This window comes from Nannobrachium achirus (assembly GCF_963921795.1).
Source record: "Nannobrachium achirus genome assembly, chromosome: 10".
Classification (NCBI taxonomy): Eukaryota; Metazoa; Chordata; class Actinopteri; order Myctophiformes; family Myctophidae; genus Nannobrachium; species Nannobrachium achirus.
The window spans coordinates 39862393-39881911 of NC_137819.1; the positions used below are offsets into that span (position 1 = coordinate 39862393).

A 19519-nucleotide genomic window follows, 5' to 3' on the forward strand; every position below is an offset into this window, starting at 1 on the left:
ACAGAGGAGGAGAGGACAGACGAATAGAAAGAAAGGAGAAAGAATATGTGGGGAATAAGAATAAGAAGATGGAGAAGAACGGTGCTGAGAAAGAGCAAAGAACACAACAGAAGACATACTGTAGCAATTATCCTCCCTATAGCTAAATGTTATGGATCGTACACAAAACGGTGCCTCGGGGAGGGAAGACACACTTCTGCGGGGTGTAAACAAGTTTGTTTAGGGGAAAGGAAAGTACAGTAAAGGTGGTTAAGAGTTTGTTTTAAGGGAAGAAAAAAAAAAGGGGAAAAAAAGTGTTCCTTATTGAGGAACACGGCACGGCGTCAGAGGCTTCCAAGAGCAGCGGTGTATATATATACAGTACTACAAAGTTCCTGAGCCCTCAGTAAGAATGTAGAATCCTCCGAATTTGGACTCCCGCGGATAAAAACTACTGTACCTCTCGGCTTTCAAGAACGTCTGTAAGCCAAGGTAGTAGTAGTATTACCACTCCTATAAACGCCTGTTCCCTTTTTACAGTAGCAGATAAAAACCACCCAGCACACAATATCGTTGTGGCATAGTCAAATAACTGAAAAATCACCGTTACTTGATCTCCGTCACCTGTCTTTCACTCACCCCATCAAGTTTTGTTTGGCTTTGAGTTAGTTCGCTTGTTTGTCTGTATGTTTCTGTTTTTTGTGCAAGAGGTCTATATGAAAAAGAGCTCAGTGGGTACATTGTACTATCTATACTCTGTGCTGCCTTTTCTGCTGCCGAATTATAACAAGAGCAACAAATGGTTCGTGAACATTTCAGCAGGCTAGATTCAGATCAACACCTGGATTGAGCTTCGAAGATTCTCTAAAATCTCACACTTCACTCTCCACGCTCGAGAAGTGTGCCGATCCCCTGCGAGAGCAAAGGCTCTTTGCTTTGAGTGGTAAGTGCGGGGACTGGGGGAACCGCTGGGACTGCTGGGGTACTGAGCGCAGCCTCTGGTACTGCAATTTGGCACTGGCCGAGGCCATCGCCGAAGGCTGAGGTGCCCCCGGGGTGGACGAAACCACGGAGGGAGACGAGACGGAGGAGGAAGAGGTAAGGGGAGGGCCGTGGATTGGGTGGGAGGAGGACGGTGGGGGTGCCGGGAGGGCCGGGAGAGTGGGTGGCAGGTTTGGGATCAAGGTGGGAGGCGGGGAGGACTGTTGTTGTTGTCTTCCTCTGTCTCTGTCCCGGTCGGCCCTCTGCGTCCGCGGCATGCTCAGGTTGGACTGGCTGCCCGACTTGGAGGGGTTCTGTGAGTGGTCGGGTTTGGAGGACGAGGAGGAGTGACGTTTGGGTTTTGGGGTGCCGCTGAAGCTCTGGCAGTGCTGGTACAGCTCCTCCTGGCTCCTGGAGGTCACCCGGGCCCATTTGGAGTGCCCGTGGCGACGGTGGGGAGACTGGCAAGAGGCACAGGTGCCTGAATATCCTCTGCCTTTGTCCTTGGACTTGCGTTTGCTCTTCTTCTCATCCTGTATGTGGAGTTTGTCCACAGACCAGTATCTTCTGGGAGGTGGAGGCGTGAGGGGAGGCGGGGGCCAGTAGCCTCCTTCTCCCCCTTCACCTCCTCCACCTCCTCCGCCACTAGATCCCCATCCACTCTCAGCTCCACCCCAGCCCTCCCCTCGCCCCAGAAATAGGTCGTCTCTGCTGTTGATGCTGCCGGCTTTATCCCTGGCGGGGTACGTGCCAAAAAACCACCCTCCTCCACCTATGCCCCCCACCGCCCTGCCTTCATGGCCCTCCCAGTACCTTTCGAACTTCCCAAACTCTCCCGAGGATCCGTCATCATCAGAGTAAATGCCGACAACCTTATCCCGCTCTCTCTCCTCCTCTAATGTCCTCCCTCCTCCTCGCCTCTTCCCTCGCTCCGATTTCCTCCTCTCCTCCTCAGAATCCTCTTCCTCTTCCTCCATTTCTGATTCCCACTCATGGAAGGACAGTACCTCCTTGGAATGCACCTCCGCTCTGCCGTTCCGCCCCAGGAGTGGCCTCCTCTCTCCTTCCCTCCCCGCCGCCTCCCGGTCCGAGCCTTTGCTCTTCCTGCGTTTGGAGGAGAGAGGGAGCAGGGGGAGGAAGGCGGAGGGAATGGTGTCCGAGGACAGATTCCCACCTCCCCAGAACTTGACAGATGTTGGCGTTTTGCTGCTGGAGCTCTGGTAGTGCTTGCTATCCCGTCGTCTGTGGTGCCTCTCTTTCCCTCTGCTGTCCTCCCCGTCGTCCCTCTCCTTCTCTTCCCTTTCCCGCCTCCCGATTTCTTCATCGGCACCCGTGATGTTCCAGCCATAGCTCCTGATGGAGCCCACACTCTTCTTCCGGAAGGAGTCTCGTCTCAGTGGGGGATAAGGTGGGTACTCCGGCACAGCGACTTTCATCTCCTCCCTCTTCTCTGTGTCCCCCTCCTCTTGCTCGGACCTCTTTCTGTCCGTCCTCCTTGTCTTCTCCTCTTTCTTCCTCTTCTTCTTGCCCTTGCGGCGCTTGCGCTCATGATCGCGCTCCCTCTCTTCCCTCTTCTTCTTCTTACGCCCTTTCTTCCGCCTCTTCCGTTCGCGTTCCCTCTCCTTGTGGTGCCTCTTCTCCGCCCTCAACCCTCCTGCTCCAACTCCTCCCTCTCCACGTCCCGCCGTCCTGCCTCGTTCTCTCTCTGCCCACGAGGCCCACCACTCCTGCAGCTGAGCCAGCTGGCTCCCGTTCCTGTCCCTTCCGTACTCTCTTTGTGGCCGCGGCTTGCGTGGCGGGACGGGCGGAGGCGGCGGGCTGCAGGGTAGTGAGCGCGAAGACATGCGGCGCGACCGAGTCTTCCGGCGCGAGAGCAAAAGGCTCGATTCCTCTGTCAGCAGGTCTGATTCCTCGTCCACCATGAAGTCCCGGTCACCCGCCCGGTATCGGAAACTCAGCGAGGAGTTGTAGGAACTGTCACTGGAGCAGGAGGACGGCGAGTTGGAGCGGGAGAGCGAGACAGACGTCGATGAGGATGAGGAAGATGTTGAGGAGGTGGAGGAGGAAGAAGAGGAGGCGCTAGAACAGAAAGAGTAGAGGCGGCAGGGCGAGGAGGGAGTGGTCGGGGTGTGTGTCGGGGATGACAGGGAGACCGGTAACTGGATAGATGGGGGACGGCGTCCTCTCCTCACGCCCCCATCCCTCGTGCCGTACCTTCCCCCTCCTCCCCGCCTGCCCAGGGGAAGGATGTTCTCGTAGAGGGGGCCGCCGGATTCCTTTCTCCTCGCTATGCCCAAGCTGCCTCGCCTAAAGAAGGAGGAGGGGGGCCTTCGATGTGGGGAGGATGGGAGCTGCGGAGGGGGCTTGGATATTAAGTGTCCCGGGGCTTGCAGGGGACCTTTGGGGGGCAGCCGGGGCATCCCTGACGCCTTGGAGCCACGGGGGTTAACCTTGGGTGTCTGCTGGAGTCCTACTGCCTGCTGGTCAGTGTTGGCCCCCAGCCCCTCTGGATCAATTGGACCATAATAGCGCTTGTACTCATCCAACCCGGTGTCTCCTCCTCCTGTACCGCCCTCTCCGGGCAAGGTCCAGTGCTGGCCCAGGTTCTGCTGGTACTGCTGCTGGGCCTGAAGTTCTGTAATGCCACCTGCTATGCCCCCAATACCCAACCCACCCCCAGCCATAGTTTTGTCAGGCTTTGACCTGTTCCAGCGATCGACCACAGCCAACCTCCGATCGTGCCGGGGCAGGAAAGAGGAACAAGGCATTGGGCCTTCCAGCAAGGGGCTATTCGAGGGACCCAGGGCCATGGCCGAGTGGCCAGTGGTGGGAGGGGATCCAGGGAGCATGGTGGTGTAGGCCTGGCCCTGCTGTTGCTGCTGTTGGTAATGCTTCTGCTGCTGCTGTTGCTGCTGCTGCACCATGGTGATGGCGGTGGAGTTGGTCACGGTTGCCGTCACGAGGTGCTGCTGTGGTGGCATAGCAGGGGGCATGGTGGGGACGGTGTGGTACTGGGGCAGGGTGCTTCCAGGACCTGTGTCATCGTCAAACTGCTTGCAGCAACTGTACATCCCCTGGGTAGAAAGACACAAAGAAAGGTGCAATTATAGGCCAGCAGCAGTCTGTCAAGTACTGAAGGTACGGGGATGGGACAATAATACGTCATTGTCATGATTTAAAAAAAAAAAAAAAATGCTCATAATACGGTAATTGCATTGTCGAGATTTGAATTTATCGTAAAATTGTCATACATTAGGAATTAGCATTTGTTGAGCTGCACATTCACTTAAACCCGCTATTATTGATAAAACAGTCCTGTACAGAGCGTATTTGGTACGCTCTTATTTCAGTCTGTAGGCCTACAAATCGATTCACCAAAAATAGCAGGTCTGCAAGCTCAACGCGGTGCAATATGACACGTTTTTAGCCTGTAGATCGGCAATTTTTTAAGTGGTTCAAAGGTTTAAGTTTTAGAAGTCTATGTAGGGGAAGTATTCTCACATCCACTAGATTCAGGTGCAGGTGCGTAGGACTGTGAATACTGAAGAAATCATGAAAAGATATTTCATGAACAAAAACTCCCGCACTCTGCTCTTGCTCAGCTGCTCATCTTTATTTTAATTGACAGACATTTCGGTCCCCCTGGACCTTCTTCAAGAGTGTCTTAAGTTTTAGAAGTAAAAGAGAAGTAAAAATATTGGAAATCGGAAATACTCCAGTAAATAGAGTAAAGGTACCTGAACATTTGACTTAAGTGCAATGCTTGAATAAATGTACTTTCTACCACTGGTGAAGTGATAGTATAAGATGATGAACAACTGGGAATAGTGATCTGTCGGAGAATGATGGAAGTTGATGTGCCACGATGTGTGAGTGACCACTAATAGGATGAAAATGTTATAAATATGCTATTTTAAGCATATTTTGATTATCGCGATAATATTGTTAATTGCAATTATTTTGGCCAAAATAATTGTGGCAAGTATTAAAATCATGACAGGTTGCCACATTCAGAGAGGATTTTGTTTCAACCAGAGATATTAGATATTCCTTATTCATCCTCAGCTCACAGCACCTGTCTTTATCCTCTGTGAGTCTTAGGAAATTCAGTGCTTGCTCAAACCACCAGCATTGTAGTTTTATCAGCTCAATACCTATTCATTCCCACAGACAGGCTTTTAAAGTTTTTTTTAAATAAATACGGCTATCCATATTTTTTCTCTTTCTTCACACGATGGGAAGGCACTCTAAATGCTGGCTGTCTTGTGAAAAAAAAGAAAGAAAATACTGGACATGAAATATTTACATCTGTTTTAGTCAATTATCTGCAAAATATCTGCAGCTACTGGTGACATTTAAATCCAATGAATCAGCTAAAAAAGGGCAAAAATGAAAAAAAGAGGCAGCAAACCACTCCATTCCCATTGGCATTGGCAGAATCTGCCCTCATAGGTAGAATTCACCCTTTGTCAAGTCCCGCCCATTGGTTGCTGTGTCTTGGTGGGACACTAGGTGGGACACTCCATCCACTACCATTTTAATTCAGTTGCTTCCTGTTATTCTGTTGTGTTCAATTCTAATTTCAAACTTGGTTTCAATAAAATGGAGCTGCTCAGTGGCAGTATAGTGACTCAGCATGTTTTTTAAACGTTTTTATTTCTCCAAAAATTATGTTTTAGCAAATTCAACCTAAAAAAGGCGGAACCAGGGCGGGACAAGGCAGATAGAGCCTGCTGGTTGGTCAGTCAGGGACCAACCAGAAGGCTAACAAAGGGTGAATTAAACTGCAGTGTGACTGTGCCCTAAGGGAATATCTTTTACTTAACCCTATCAGTGCCAGCTTTCACCACTAGAGGGCGCCCAGTGGCCAAAGAATTCATCATAAAGATACACTGTTACATGCACAAGCCCTGCGCAGCCATGATGCACCAGAACACTTTCCTCTGTTCATTTACAGGAACAGGATGAAGTTAGCTTGAAGTTAGCTATTGGCTACCAAGCATTTTAGAAGACCTATTTTCGGCGATTTAGCCATGATTAAACCTTGCACACCTCATGGATATGCTTGGAACAGAGAAAATGAGCTCTAAAGATCCTGGATTGCATTGGAGTGGATGGTAAATATCGGCGGCGCGACGCTCTCGCGGGCCGTGTAAACAGAATATAGTGGGGTTCCAAAAAAAAAGTAACTTAAAAAAATATATATATATTTTTTTTACAAAAAAAATAAATAAAATTATATCCCGAACTAGTTCGGGATAGGCACTCAGGACGTTAATACGGCCCAAATTATCCCGAACTAGTTCGGGATAGGCACTGGATGAGTTAAGTAAAACATTAGGGGTGTAACGATACATTTTAATAGCGATTCGATACATATCACGATACATCGTTGACGATGCAATACATGGACGATATTGGTTCATTCATGGCGATACGATACGATTCGATTCAATGATTTAAAATCGATATAGTAACTATTTAGCAAAGAAATTAAATCTGTGTGAAAGGTGTGGATAGTGCAGGTTTTTAAGGGAAACATGTATTATTATGGATATAAATAAGTAAACACAGTGATTTTCTGCCAAATACATGGACATTATATATTGACAAACCTGCACCTTGACATGAACCCAGAGATTACACACATTTATCGATAGATATGGAAAGGAAAAGTAATTAAACCCCTCCTTTTAATTTTTTCTTCTTAAAAATGCTAAATACAAAGCACTAGTAGGTAGTATCGATACAATCGATCCTTTGCACCGCCGATTCGATACGATACAAAATAAAACGATACGATTTGATTTTATCTGTTTTCATTTTGATAAACTTTGATTTTTTTAAGTTAAAAACAATATTTCGATATAGTTACTATATCGTTACACCCCTATAAAACATGCAAGTACTACTTCAATCACTGCAAGGGACGCCGATCGATCATTGATCTATCGATTGAAGACTTTATTAGAAGTTTGCATAGGCAGAGGTACAGTTTCATGACGGTACAGTTCACTGGTACAAGGCAAACTAAAAGGGGCGAGTCTAAGTTTGTTACGCCGTTTAGTAAGTTGCTTGGGTTATGGAGGTCTGTATTGAAGCATTTGTTGAGTTTAGACCTGCACTTTTGACCAACCAAGTACAGGATGTACGTACAGTATTATGTATGCATTGAAACGGCTCCTGCGTGTCAATACATCAGACCTATGTTCCACTACATCACTCCTATGTTCCACTACATCACTCCACCACCTGTCTGTGTTTGCATGCCTATAAAGGCCTGCTGTGTACAGTATTATAGTATATATGTCTGTGTTTCAGGCCTATTAGGCTATAATAGGGAGCAGTAGACCAGGGAGTGCATGTAAATCACTAAGCCTATTTTTATTATCTACCCCTCATATAGTACGTGAAGGTGATTCATAATAGCCATCAATATCGGCCCCATCTTAATGACAAATGGCCCGCGGAGCGCCAGTAAATCTCTGAGCCCCCCCCTACACAGGACAGTGAGCTCATGGAGAGAGAGAGCAATAATGGCTGTAGGTCTACAGTTCAGAGGTTCAGAGGAGGAAAAAGTACAAGTAAACGTCCGGAAATCAAAATGTCCTTGAGTAAAAGTACAAAAGGAATTGGCATCAAAATTTATAAAGGACCAAAAGTAGAAAGTATTCAATTATGCAGAATGTCCCACTTCACAAGATTTCAAATGTATACAATTTAAATATTTGACATTCATTTTGACATATTTGACAACTCCCTACTAATATAGAATTTTTAACAATGTTAACCCTTTGCCGTCCGAAATAGAATGGTGGTTGGTAGATTAGCCGTGAAATTTCTATTATTGTATTGTGATCTGAGACATAATATTATGTTTATATGAGCCCGCCGCCCCTCCTTCTTGGACAGCGCCGTTGTTTTTTCTTTTTTTTTCTTTCCCCCAGGTCATTAGCTCACCGTGATTTTCTCAATCTCCGTTGGGATAGAGTGGTGGTTTTGGCCGAGCATCGATCTCCCCGTGCGTTTCGCGTGCGCGATCCGTTCACGTAAATGTCCCCTCAAATAATCCAGTGTGACTCAAGAGCAGAACTGAAAAGTGTCGCTAGCATAGCCCCTAGCATGGCTGCTGTAGAAGCACCAGGGTACAGACAGTAACCGAATGGGGGAATATGCCTTGGAAAAGGAAAGGCCAATGACATCACTTCTGCTTCATGTCAGCCCAGCCATGAGCTATCGATGCACGAGTGGTGACTAGGGAAGGTTAGACGATCGCCGATTTTCAGATGAAAATCATTTATTTCGGTAAATACGGGAAAGTACGGGAAAAGACGATTGGCTGCCCCTCCCCCCCTAGGAAGTTCGATATAGTACGGTTTTAACATTAAGGGGCTCCCCGTGGCTTACAAAGTGTTAAATTGAAAACGCACATCCTTTCTTTTTCCATTTTAGATATATGTATTTTTCTTTCAATCCTGGTCTCTATATTGCCTCCCCCTGGCCAGCCAGGGCATCTGATGGAGGGGAAAGGAACTGGTTGAAATAACGTGTTCCTTCCACGCGCTAAGTCAGGTGATAAGAAGCAGCCCGCTCACTCCTCATGCACTGAAGGAAACATGAGCTCAGTTCGGGGCCCTCCCCAGGTCGGCAGAGGGAGAGCAGAGCACAGGATTACAGCTTATAGGCAATTGGCAATGGGTGAAAAATGGGTTACAAAATCGTGAAAAAGAAAAAAAGAAAAAAAATATATATATATATATATTTTTTTTTCTTTCTTTTTTTTTCCCTATTTAAAATAATAAGTCTTGGATAGCAACGTTATGTGACCGTGTCCTGAGGTATATAATGATGGGTGAGGGTCGCAGCTAGGGCTGCTACACCATGGTGTGTAATTTCTGTTTTTAAACAAAGTAGCAGTGGTTGTGGGGCATGGCGGGTAAGCAGTGGACTCAGTGCAGTGTGAAATTGGAAGCTGTCTGACTTGTGGACTGGGTTTAAGGCAGGCTATGGTGTGAGCTCCTTAAAGCAAAAGCAAAGCTTAGAATTCCGAGCATACAAAATATATACAGTAAACTTTTTTTTGAGAATTGGATGAAATCATATTCAGTGATGTAGTGGTTAAGCCAAGCAAGCGGCGGTGCGATGAAATAATGACACGAGCACTTGAATTGATCGAATTATTCTGCTATGGTTGCCGATTTCCTGCTCCAATAGTTGCTGCCTTCGAACCTCCCCTCATTTATCTTCACCTTCTTCGGCTCCTACTTGGCCTCATGCCACCCCTATACCTAAGCCCATCCCCAAGTCCATCCCTCAGTCCATCCCTACCGCTAGCCATCAAAAAGTGACTCCCTACCCTTCTTCAAAACCGCCATGAAAGAGCACCCTGCAGCTGCAGCTAGACAAGTCCTCTAGCTTTACAGTTTTTCCGTGAATATACTTTTACTGCTCCTAGTACTGACCATTTCTTGTATTGTATTGTACGTCTTTGTATGTCTTGATGAATTAAATACGCACAGACCACAATGGAAACAAGCCCTCAGGGCTTTTTGTGTTATCCTTTTAGCAGCATTGTATAACTGTACCTTTTTGCAAACTGTTTTTAAACACCTCGGCACTCACAAGAATAGTGGGGGTATAGCAGGAGGCATTACAGAACTTCAGGCCCACACACGCACGCACGCACGCACGCACACACACGCACACGCACGCACACGCACACACACACACACACACACACACACACACAAACATTCTCATGCCCATCTCTGTCCCGTGCCCTCCTCTCCTCTCCCCTGGTCTCGTCTAGTCCTTCCCTCTCCTTCCATTCTGACAGCGAGCCAGAAAGTGACTCCACTCCATAATTGTAACAGGCCCCCGTCTTCTCCCGGCTGATAACTTGACAAAATAACTCCATTAAAGTGTAATTGAACCATCAGTCAGAAAGTCAGCAGGGGTCCCTGTAGGCCCTCTGCAGAGGACGGTTATTCTCCCCTCCTCCCTTCTCTTACACCAGTGCTTCTCAACCTTTTCAGGCCGTGACCCCCTAAAATAATCATATTTTAACTGTGGACCCCCCAAAATAATCATATTTTAATTGTGGATCCCCCCTACCCTGATAAGCACTTGGAATTGTAAGAGTTGAGGCATTAACTTTATTTTGACTCGATTCCACGAACAAATATTCAGAAAATAGTGCTATTTCCAAAACAAATTGTGTCTTTCATATATTATTTGACTATAATGTTTAACCAGTTTTTATAGTATACCCGTATTTTCCGGACTATAAGGCGCACCGGACTATAAGGCGCACTGTCAATGAATGGTCTATTTTCGAACTGTTTTCATATATAAGGCGCACCGGACTATTAGGCGCACATAATAGACGCTACTGTTGCGTTATGCATCCAACAGATGGAGCTGTGCTAAAGGGAATGTCAATGTCAATGAATGATCCATATATAAGGCGCACTGGACTATAAGGTGCACTGTAGTTTTTTGAGAAAATGAAAGGCTTTTAAGTGCGCCTTATAGTCCGGAAAATACGGTAGTTTGTTCACTACTTTTTATGCAATAACAATCCTTTTCTAGGTATTAAAAAGGTCTTAAAGTCCTTAAATTGTCACTTCACTGTCACCTGGGGACCCCCCCTGGGGGTCAACAGGTTGAGGACTACTGTCCTGCCACTGTCCTACCGTATCTACTGTATACTGTATATACACATCTGATCCTCCAGAATGTGGGTAATCCGAGAAAAAAACAGAGTATACTCAACAAATGTACTTAAGTAGAGTAAGTCGTAAGTACTGTACTTTGTCGCTGTCTACCACTGTACGTATTAGACTTCACTGTATAATGGATTCAATTCCTGTTCACCTTTGCAGTTGCACAAATAACTCCTACTGTAAGTCAAAGTTAATTCAGTAATTCAGTGACAGATCCAATTCTGCTCACTTGCCCTCTGCTCAGTATTGCTAAAAGACCACCAATGGGCATGATGGCACCCAACACTCACCCATCACCAACCTGCAGGCTATGCTACACCCCGTCGGCACAGTGCCATCAGCTGATACAGGTTGACAGCCTGGCCGAGCCTCTGGCAGTGGTGGGAAAAAGTACTCACATTCTTCACTTAAGTAAAAGTATCAATAATGCAATTTAGAAGTGCCCTGTTACAAGTAGAAGTCTGGAATTCAAAATGTACTTGAGTAAAAGTACAACGGTATTGGCATCAAATTGTATTTAAAGTACCAAAAGTACTCATTATGCGTAATGTTCCATTTCAGGTTTTCAAATATACCGATGTCTGGTTCACATTGGCACATTTCCTGGGGCAATCTGCCCAGATCATGCATGTCATGCATGTCTTCTTCTTCTTTTACTCTCAGAAAAGCATCTGCAATGTAGTGCATTTGAAACTACATTGCAGTGCACATCATGGGGTGATCACTGCTTGCCTTCTGTGAATTGTTTTATTTTTATTTTTGTTTTTTATTTTTATTTTGTTGCTGAGTGAGGTCAGCAGACAAAGTGACATGGGTGAGAATTGAGTGAAATGTGCCAATGTCAACCAGAGACATCGCTATACACGTATTTTGAAAATAGCCGACCTAGAAGCTCACAATGCGTCGTATCGTGGCGCATTGTGAGCTTGTAGATCGGCTATAATCAAAATGAAAAAATCTAATTCTAAAAAGAAAGTAGTAACTGAAATAATTGCAGTGGAGTAAAAGTACAATATTTGCCTCTGAGATGTAGTGGAGTAGATGTAAAAGTACTGGAATGTTGAAATACTCCAGTTAAGTAAAAGTAACAAAAAATTGTACTTAAGTAATTGTACACCACTGGCCTCCGGGCGAACCTGTTCCCTTCTCCCGGGCTGTGAGGTGAGCTCCCTCTGTCAGTCAGCAGTGAGAAAAGTCACTCCCAATATTCAGCCTCAGTCTGAAAACTCAATCTTCAGACTACGCTCCTCATTTGCATGCCTGTGTCCTCTACCTCCGCATAGAGTATGATTCAAACACCCAGACAGACACACTCTGCGTGCTTCTACCCTGTCTGGAGGTGTCTTTTTACTTTTTTTAATTATATCTTTGCATCCAGAGATGGAAATTAACTGAATACATTTACAAGTGTATGGTACTTAAAGGAAAACTTTGTTTTTTTACAACAAGGGTTCATATTTTAGACTGTAATTAGAGAAAAGAAAAGATGAGTGTTAAAATGTTTTCATTTACTGCTTTCTATTGTTTTAGTGATTTTTGTATTTTGATTTCAGTGGGTGGGGGCATGTGTACAAGTGGTTAAATATGTATTTTTAGACCAGACCCCATAAGTCACATCTGCCCATGAAAGATTGCGGTGCATCTTGGGAATGGGCTTATTGTCTCTAAAAAGACATATCAAATATGAACCCTTGTTGTAAAAAAAAGAAAGTTGTCCTTTAACTACAACTGATAGGCACTGTGTGTATGTAAAACAGTGGTTCTCAAAATTCTGAACGGACTCTGTGCGTTCCTTTAGGGGGTCTAAATTGACCTATAAAAGTCTGTAACTCTGACAGTGTACAAATGAAATTTGATGTGAAATGGGGCATTGAGCATAATGAGTACTTTTACCTTGGTGCAAGTATTGATCACAATACTCTTGCACTTTTCCTCAAGTGATGTTTTTCTAAAGTATGTTGTGGCATTGTTACATTAATTTTTTTTGCCACTGTTTGCATCTGCCCTTCGCTCCCGTTCCTCCTCACGGCTGTTTCTGTCTCTTAAACGTCACACATACACACACCTCTGCCCCCTCCCTCCCTTACCCTGCTGATGGCCAGGAGGAAGTCCATTCCGCCGGAGCGGCCCATGCAGTGCCGCAGCTTCCAGTAGACCAGGTGCTCCCAGGCGAACACCAACAGGCTGAGGCCCATGGCCACCAGCAGCATGTAGAACACCCCCGCCATGTTGTCTATGTCCAACTTACTGCTCATCACCTGGAAGGGAGGAGAGGAGAGGAGAGGAGAGGAGAGGAGAGGAGAGGAGAGGAGAGGAGAGGAGAGGAGAGGAGAGGAGAGGAGAGGGGAGGGGAGGGGAGGGGAACATGGTAAGTTGAGGAAAAATGAACAGAAAATTAAAATGATGGATGAGTGTGAAAGGAGCGGGGTGGGGCAGTTGAAAGAAGAGAGGAGTTGAAGGAAGGAAGGAAGGGAAGAGGATGAAAGGGATGAGCAGGGAGAGTAAGGAAGTTGAGGAAGGAGAGAGGGAAAGAGACGGGGAGGGAGGATATACCAGTTGAGGAATGGAAAGAGGGTGGACGGAGCGGGGGAAAACAAATGAGAAAACGAGGATATTTATTATTACTAAGGAGGGCGATTTGTCTCCGAGACAGCAGATAAGAACTTAATTACGTCCACAAGTGCAACGCAGACCTCTGTTTTCCTTATCGGTATGATCTTTATAGAACCACTGCTCCTCTCACTGCCCATTCATTGATCAGGTCAACGCGGCTGGCGCACAGCACTTCTTTATCTTTAGGGAGTCAAAGTCCACTATTTGCAAATTAGTGGACAAATGGATTTTGGGTGTTTTTTATTCTAATCTGGAAAGGCCACAAATCTGATATTGGCAGCCAGTGTGAGCATGGCCTATACTGGAGCAGAGTGAGCATGGCCAGGCCAGGATCTGGTAACTTTCTTTTTTTTCTAAATGTTTTTTATCCCACATTTTTGCAACCCATTTTTCTCACCCGGTGACTACCTAACCTGTAGTCCTGGTTTCCGCTCTCCCCCTGCCGCGCCAGGGGACATTGGGGAGCACCCGGCTGGCTAGGGGGAGGTAGTATAGAAACCAGGACTACTGCATGTTTTTGTGTGAGGGCCTATGCCCAAGGAGACACGGGGAGAACATGCAAACTCACCACAGAAAGGCCCTATCGCCAACCCCACCTAGGGTGTGGGTGAGGATCTGGTAACTTAAAAAAAAGTGGAAAGAGGAGCACTCGTCAGCGTAGTTCAAATGTATAATATTCTAGGGTGCACGGTTCGGGTAAACATAGATCTTTAAGGCAAGGACACCAGCACTTACTTTAGAACAAATTCTTCAAGATTTATTGAAGGCTTTTCCCCCCAGCAGCTGCACACAAACAGGATGTTTTGGCCCTACTTCAGCGTGTTACACGATGAAGAAGGCCCACAGGGCCGAAACGTCCTGTTTGTGTGCAGTTGCTAGGGGGAAAAGTCTTCAATAAATCTTGAAGAATTTGTTCTAAAGTGAGTGCTGGTGTCAGGATCTGGTAACACCTTTGGGTGCAAACTCAAAACGAAGTAGCACTTTGTTCGTACATAGCGTCGGCATAAATACTGAATAAGGGGTAAACTTTGTTTGCTGGAAGTGAAGCGTAGTTACGGGTTCTCGTTTAGCCTGCTGTTCCTATTAATGGCCCTGCAGATGTCGCGATTTAACCTTCGGTGGTGTCAATACGTTTTCGATCGCTAGTTTGATCTCTAGTCTTTTTTTTAATCATTACTATATGTGTTTAGTAAACTAAGATCACATTCATTTAAAAATGTACTGTATGTTAAAGTAGGGTATGTTTCTAGGCTTTCTACTGGTGCTACCGAGTGAAGACCCGCCCCGCTGCCAATAGCATAAATTTCTGATTGAAACATTTCTGATTAAAAAAAATACATATTCTATTTTAAGCAGAAACTGACAAAAACAGAGGAAGGGCGAGCTCTCAGAGTGTCCTCGACCGCAGATGCGTCTGCCCGCGGATTAGACGCGTCCTCTCCGCAGACGGAACGCGAATTAGACACGTCCGCTCCGCAGATGGAACACGGATTAGACGCGTCTGCTCCGCGGACGGAATGTGGATTAGACGCGGCCTCTCCACGGATGAGACGCTACACTCCACGGAATTGTACATAAGTCCCCGACTCCCAGTTTAACATCCCGTACAGGAGGACCTACCACCTAAACCTATCCTTAACCCTAACCATAACCTCAGTAAAACTAACGCTGGTGACATGCTAAACCTAACCTTAACCCTAACCTCAGTAAAATTAACGCTGGTGACATGCTAACCTGACAACTCTTTCGGAGCTCAACGCTGGTGACGCTAACCTGGTGAAATGCTAACCTGTGGACGGGCGTCCTCACGGGAAGACGGAGCGACGCTGGTGATGCTAACCGCTCCGTCCTCCCGTCCTGGCGTCCTCAAGGGAATACGGTGCGACGCTGGTGAGATGCTGCGTGCGCATTATTATTTTTTCAACGAGTTTGAGCACAACGGTGGGGGCGCGGGGGTGTGGGGGGAGGACGCGTCTGCGGTCGAGGACACTCTGGGAGCTCGTCCTTGCTGCAAAAACACGGGAAACTCGGGCGCGGCAGCGGCCAACAACGGGAATAACTCAGGAAACTCGTGAGGGGGCAGACAATAGCCAGCATATAATAATAGTTAAAGTGGTTAATCAACAAAACAAAACTTTTACTTTAATCCTTCATACGTTGTGGTTTGAGTCATTAGGAGTGATGAGGTTTTGCCATCGTTATAGACCCACGCCTCATTTATTGCCTGTTTTATGGTGTTATAAAAATGAAGCTCGTTTATAATAAGATTGTGAAACCTGGTCACAGTATGTACCGCCAGGCATGGCCAGATTCTGAATACAATGGAGACACTCACTGGCTGTTAGCCAAACAGCTTGACCCTGGCTATTGAAGACATAAGGCAGAGAACATTTTACTGTAATGTCACCCCGTCATATATTTAAATGCATACCATGATCCATTTGCTGCATGTACCGTGGGGCAACGTGGTTGCATGCACCTCTGTAAATTGCCGGGACACTTTTATAGGCATGCGTGACTGCTTCTTTCATTTGTTGACAGCCAGATCGAATTAAGTCTTAAATAAGGAACTACCCAATTTTTCGTTTATAATGACATTGTGAAACCTGGTCACAGTGTACCGCCAGGCATGGCCAGTTTCTGAAGACAATGGAGACACTCACTGGCTGTTAGCCAAACAGCTTGACCCTGGCTATTGAAGACATAAGGCAGAGAACATTTTAATGTCACCCCGTCATATATTTAAATGCATACCATGATCCATTTGCTGCATGTACCCTGGGGCAATATGGTTGCATGCACTACTGTAAATTGCCGGGACACTTTTATAGGCATGCGTGACTGTTTCTTTCATTTGTTGACAGCCAGGTCGAATTAAGTCTTAAATAAGGAACTGCACAATATGCCCTTGCTGGCACAGGGCTAATCTCAGTAGACCTGGTTTGCACTACAAACTCACACGCATACATAACTTTGTGAACAGTGGGGTAAATACATTTACTTAAGTACTGTACTTAAGTACAATTTTGAGATGTTTGTACTTTACTTGAGTATTTCCAATTTCCAATACTTTTACTTCTACTCCACTATGTCTCGGAAACAAATATTGTACTTTACAATTTATATTGTACTTATATTAATGTTACTTTGTATATTGATTATTACAAAACATAAATTAACCATTTCAACCCTATTTCAGCCAATTGAAATATCTACAAGCTCACAATGCGTCGCAATGCAACACATTGTGAGCTTGTAGATCTGCTATTTTGATACCAATATTTTTGTACTTTTACTCAAGTCAATTTTGAATTCCGGACTTCTACTTAAGTAACATATCTGATTACTTTTTCCACCACTGTGAATCAGGTATTATACGTGTGCTGCTGAACTCTTAGCTCAAGCAACTGGGGTGAACAAAGACTGCAATATAGAAAAAATGAATCTGGGCCTCAGGATTTGCAGATTCATATTTTGTACCTCAATCTTGTCGTTGTGGCAGATGCCCGACAGCCACAGTCGCTCCAGCATGTCAATCTCATCTGCACGTTGAAAGGGACAAGGGACAGGGACGGACCAGGAGGCATGGGGGACAGAGGTTGGAGGAGGAGAAAGGAGGTGAGGTCGGGAGAGGAGAGAGAGAAAACATGTCATCAATAATAACTAGAAGTACTGTTCCTACGAAACAGTGTGGGCTCGCTCGTAAAGAAATAATAAAAATAAATAACTAAAATAAAAACCCTTAATCAAATAAATGGTTGTTTTTCCTTCATTTCTTATGGTTGCCAACGTGACTATATTCTGCAGCGTGCTAACTGTCATGTGAAGCTCAACCAATACTCCAGCTAACACCACTCCCAGATGTTTTTCCGCCAATTGCACCTCATTGGCTAAGGGCCCTGCCTTTGTACTGTTTGCGACGGAACTTGGTAAATAAATAATGAAGAGCCCACAACTAGAACTGCACTCTGTCGAGGTGCCAACTTGCGTCTTGTGCACAAGTAGGCCATACGTACATACAAGTAGGCCATACAGTACATGAAATGCTGGTCCCTGATTGGGCTACGGGCTTAAACACACACGGCTACCTACCTACCTACATATGCAGCCGAACGCAGTACTTGCACGCTCTGCTGGTGCAAGTAATAACAGCTGACCCCCAGATTGCTTCCAGCTGAAAAGGTGTTGCAGTATCTCTGCCTTCGAATTACTACCTTTCTACTCACTAAATCAATGGTTCTCAGGGCCTGAAAAGGTTGAGAACCACTGCTCTAAATAAAGTAAAATCTGGAGAAGAAAAAAAGGGGGGTTTAAAATATGTATTTTATAACTGCAAAACGATGCATAATTTTATGTTGGGAAGTAATAAACGGTCCCAATTTATTGTGCAAAGACTAAAATGTCCCCTAACTAAATGAATCTAAGCCAGGTTCATGCATACTGTATTAAACCAACTGTTTGTAGCCACAGGCACAACCATCACATAATAGTTAAATAGCGCTTTCCCGCATACTCATAGACATTTACAGAAACGTTACATACACAGAGCCAAAACTCAATTAAGGCAAAAATAAATAATACAAATAGTGCCTAAAAAGAAATCTAAAAGCAATTAAAAATAGAACAGTTAAAAGAAAAAAGGAAACTGGGGGTGGAGGATTAGCTGGTGAAAACAAGTCTGAAGGGGTGGGTGCAGATGTAAACGGGGAAAGAGTAGGAACTTTGATATGAGTTAGAAATATGTTCCACAGAGCAGGAGCAGCAACCCTCTTTGTGTGGCTGGGATATGGGAGTCTGAACATGGGAAATGTCACAACGCAGGGGTCTTCAACAGGGGATCCTCAGAGTTACTAGGGGTCACCCATAGAGGTATAATATAATAGAGGGCGGCCTCCCCACCCACCAGCTGAAACCACACTGACACACTGCTGTTCAACGTGAGCAACTTGTATTAAAGATCTGTGCCTTGACAACTGACATTCAATATAAATTATTATATTATAAAACATAGTAGGCCTACCTTTAGCCCTATAGCCAGGCTATTTGAAAATAGACGATCTACAAGCTCACAACGTGTCGCGCTGCAACGCATCTATGATCACAGCAGCTGCAGCCCATGATCAAGCCTAAATAATTAATGTATTCTCCATCCCGCGACGGTTTTGTGTGCAGAGAATCCTCCAAGCTCTCATCATCCGGGATGCAATGTGAGTGACTTGTACTGTATGAGTGAAGCAGTGAAGCTTAACCTTCAGTCAGCTGTTCTCAGCGCAATGCCGTCCGTCGCAGCGGCCAGGTGAAGTTAAATGTCTCGCTAGGAGCGTACCACACGTCTCACCAGTCACCAGCCAACAAAGAGGTACGAATGAACTGAAACATGCGCTGAGACTGAGCGGTCCCCCAAAATAATACATTTGGGGAATTGATTACTTGAAACAGGCACCAAGGCATGCAGTCTAAAATGACTCTTTTTCCTCTTTTTATGTCTTCAACTTTCGACTTTCCCTGATGATAGTCGACTTATGTAATCAAGTCGATTTGTCGATTTTTTGGTTAATGCCCTAACGCGCAGTAGTGTTTAACAGCTATCCCTTAACAGCTAAGGTGGCACCCTCCAGGGAAAATAAATAATACAAAGGGAATAGATAATTGCTCATAACAAGCACACCAGGGGTTTTAATGAAGTACTGTCAACCTCCTAGACACATGAAAACCAGAAAAAGTACAAAACTATGGCACCGCCTCTTTAACCAATTGAACCCTATACTTATCTGAGGGGAACATCAGCCAAAAATAGCAGATCTACAAGCTCAGAGTAGGCTATGTACTGTAGATCTGTTATTTTCAGCAAAGAGGTTTGGTGTCAAGGAAAAATAGCAGATCAAGAACACGTTTTATTGAGGGTTTAGGATTGAGGGTTTTAACTATTTGAAAATACACATTAACATGAATGAAAGGCGTTCTTGGCCTGAAAAACGTTGACGACCAAAATTGGGAGAAAGGGGGTAATACGGAACTCTGAATGAAATAAAATAAAACCGTACAGGTGAGGAAAAGGTTATAAAAAAGAGAGACGTGAAAAAAATAAAAACAGAACAGATTGACGTCTCCATGGGATTATTGTCACTTTGTTATGGGAAGGAAGCGTTTGTTTTCCTTCCAGGAGGGAGAAGATGTGAGAGATGCTAACAGCAGGAGAGGTGCAGGAGAGGCAAGTCTGA

At 45.3% G+C, this 19519-nt stretch overlaps 1 protein-coding gene across 1 annotated transcript in view; it reads right to left on the bottom strand.

Moving 5' to 3' along the window:
- Positions 1-851: 851 nt before the first annotated feature.
- Positions 852-19519, bottom strand: part of LOC308293038 (uncharacterized protein) — a gene marked incomplete at both ends in the record, with an annotated part of 240708 nt that continues 222040 nt past the window's right edge. Inside the window, 3 exon segments of the mRNA XM_080735468.1 lie at positions 852-4034; positions 12773-12943; positions 16779-16840. Coding sequence (XP_080591594.1) covers positions 852-4034; positions 12773-12943; positions 16779-16840 — 3416 coding nt within the window.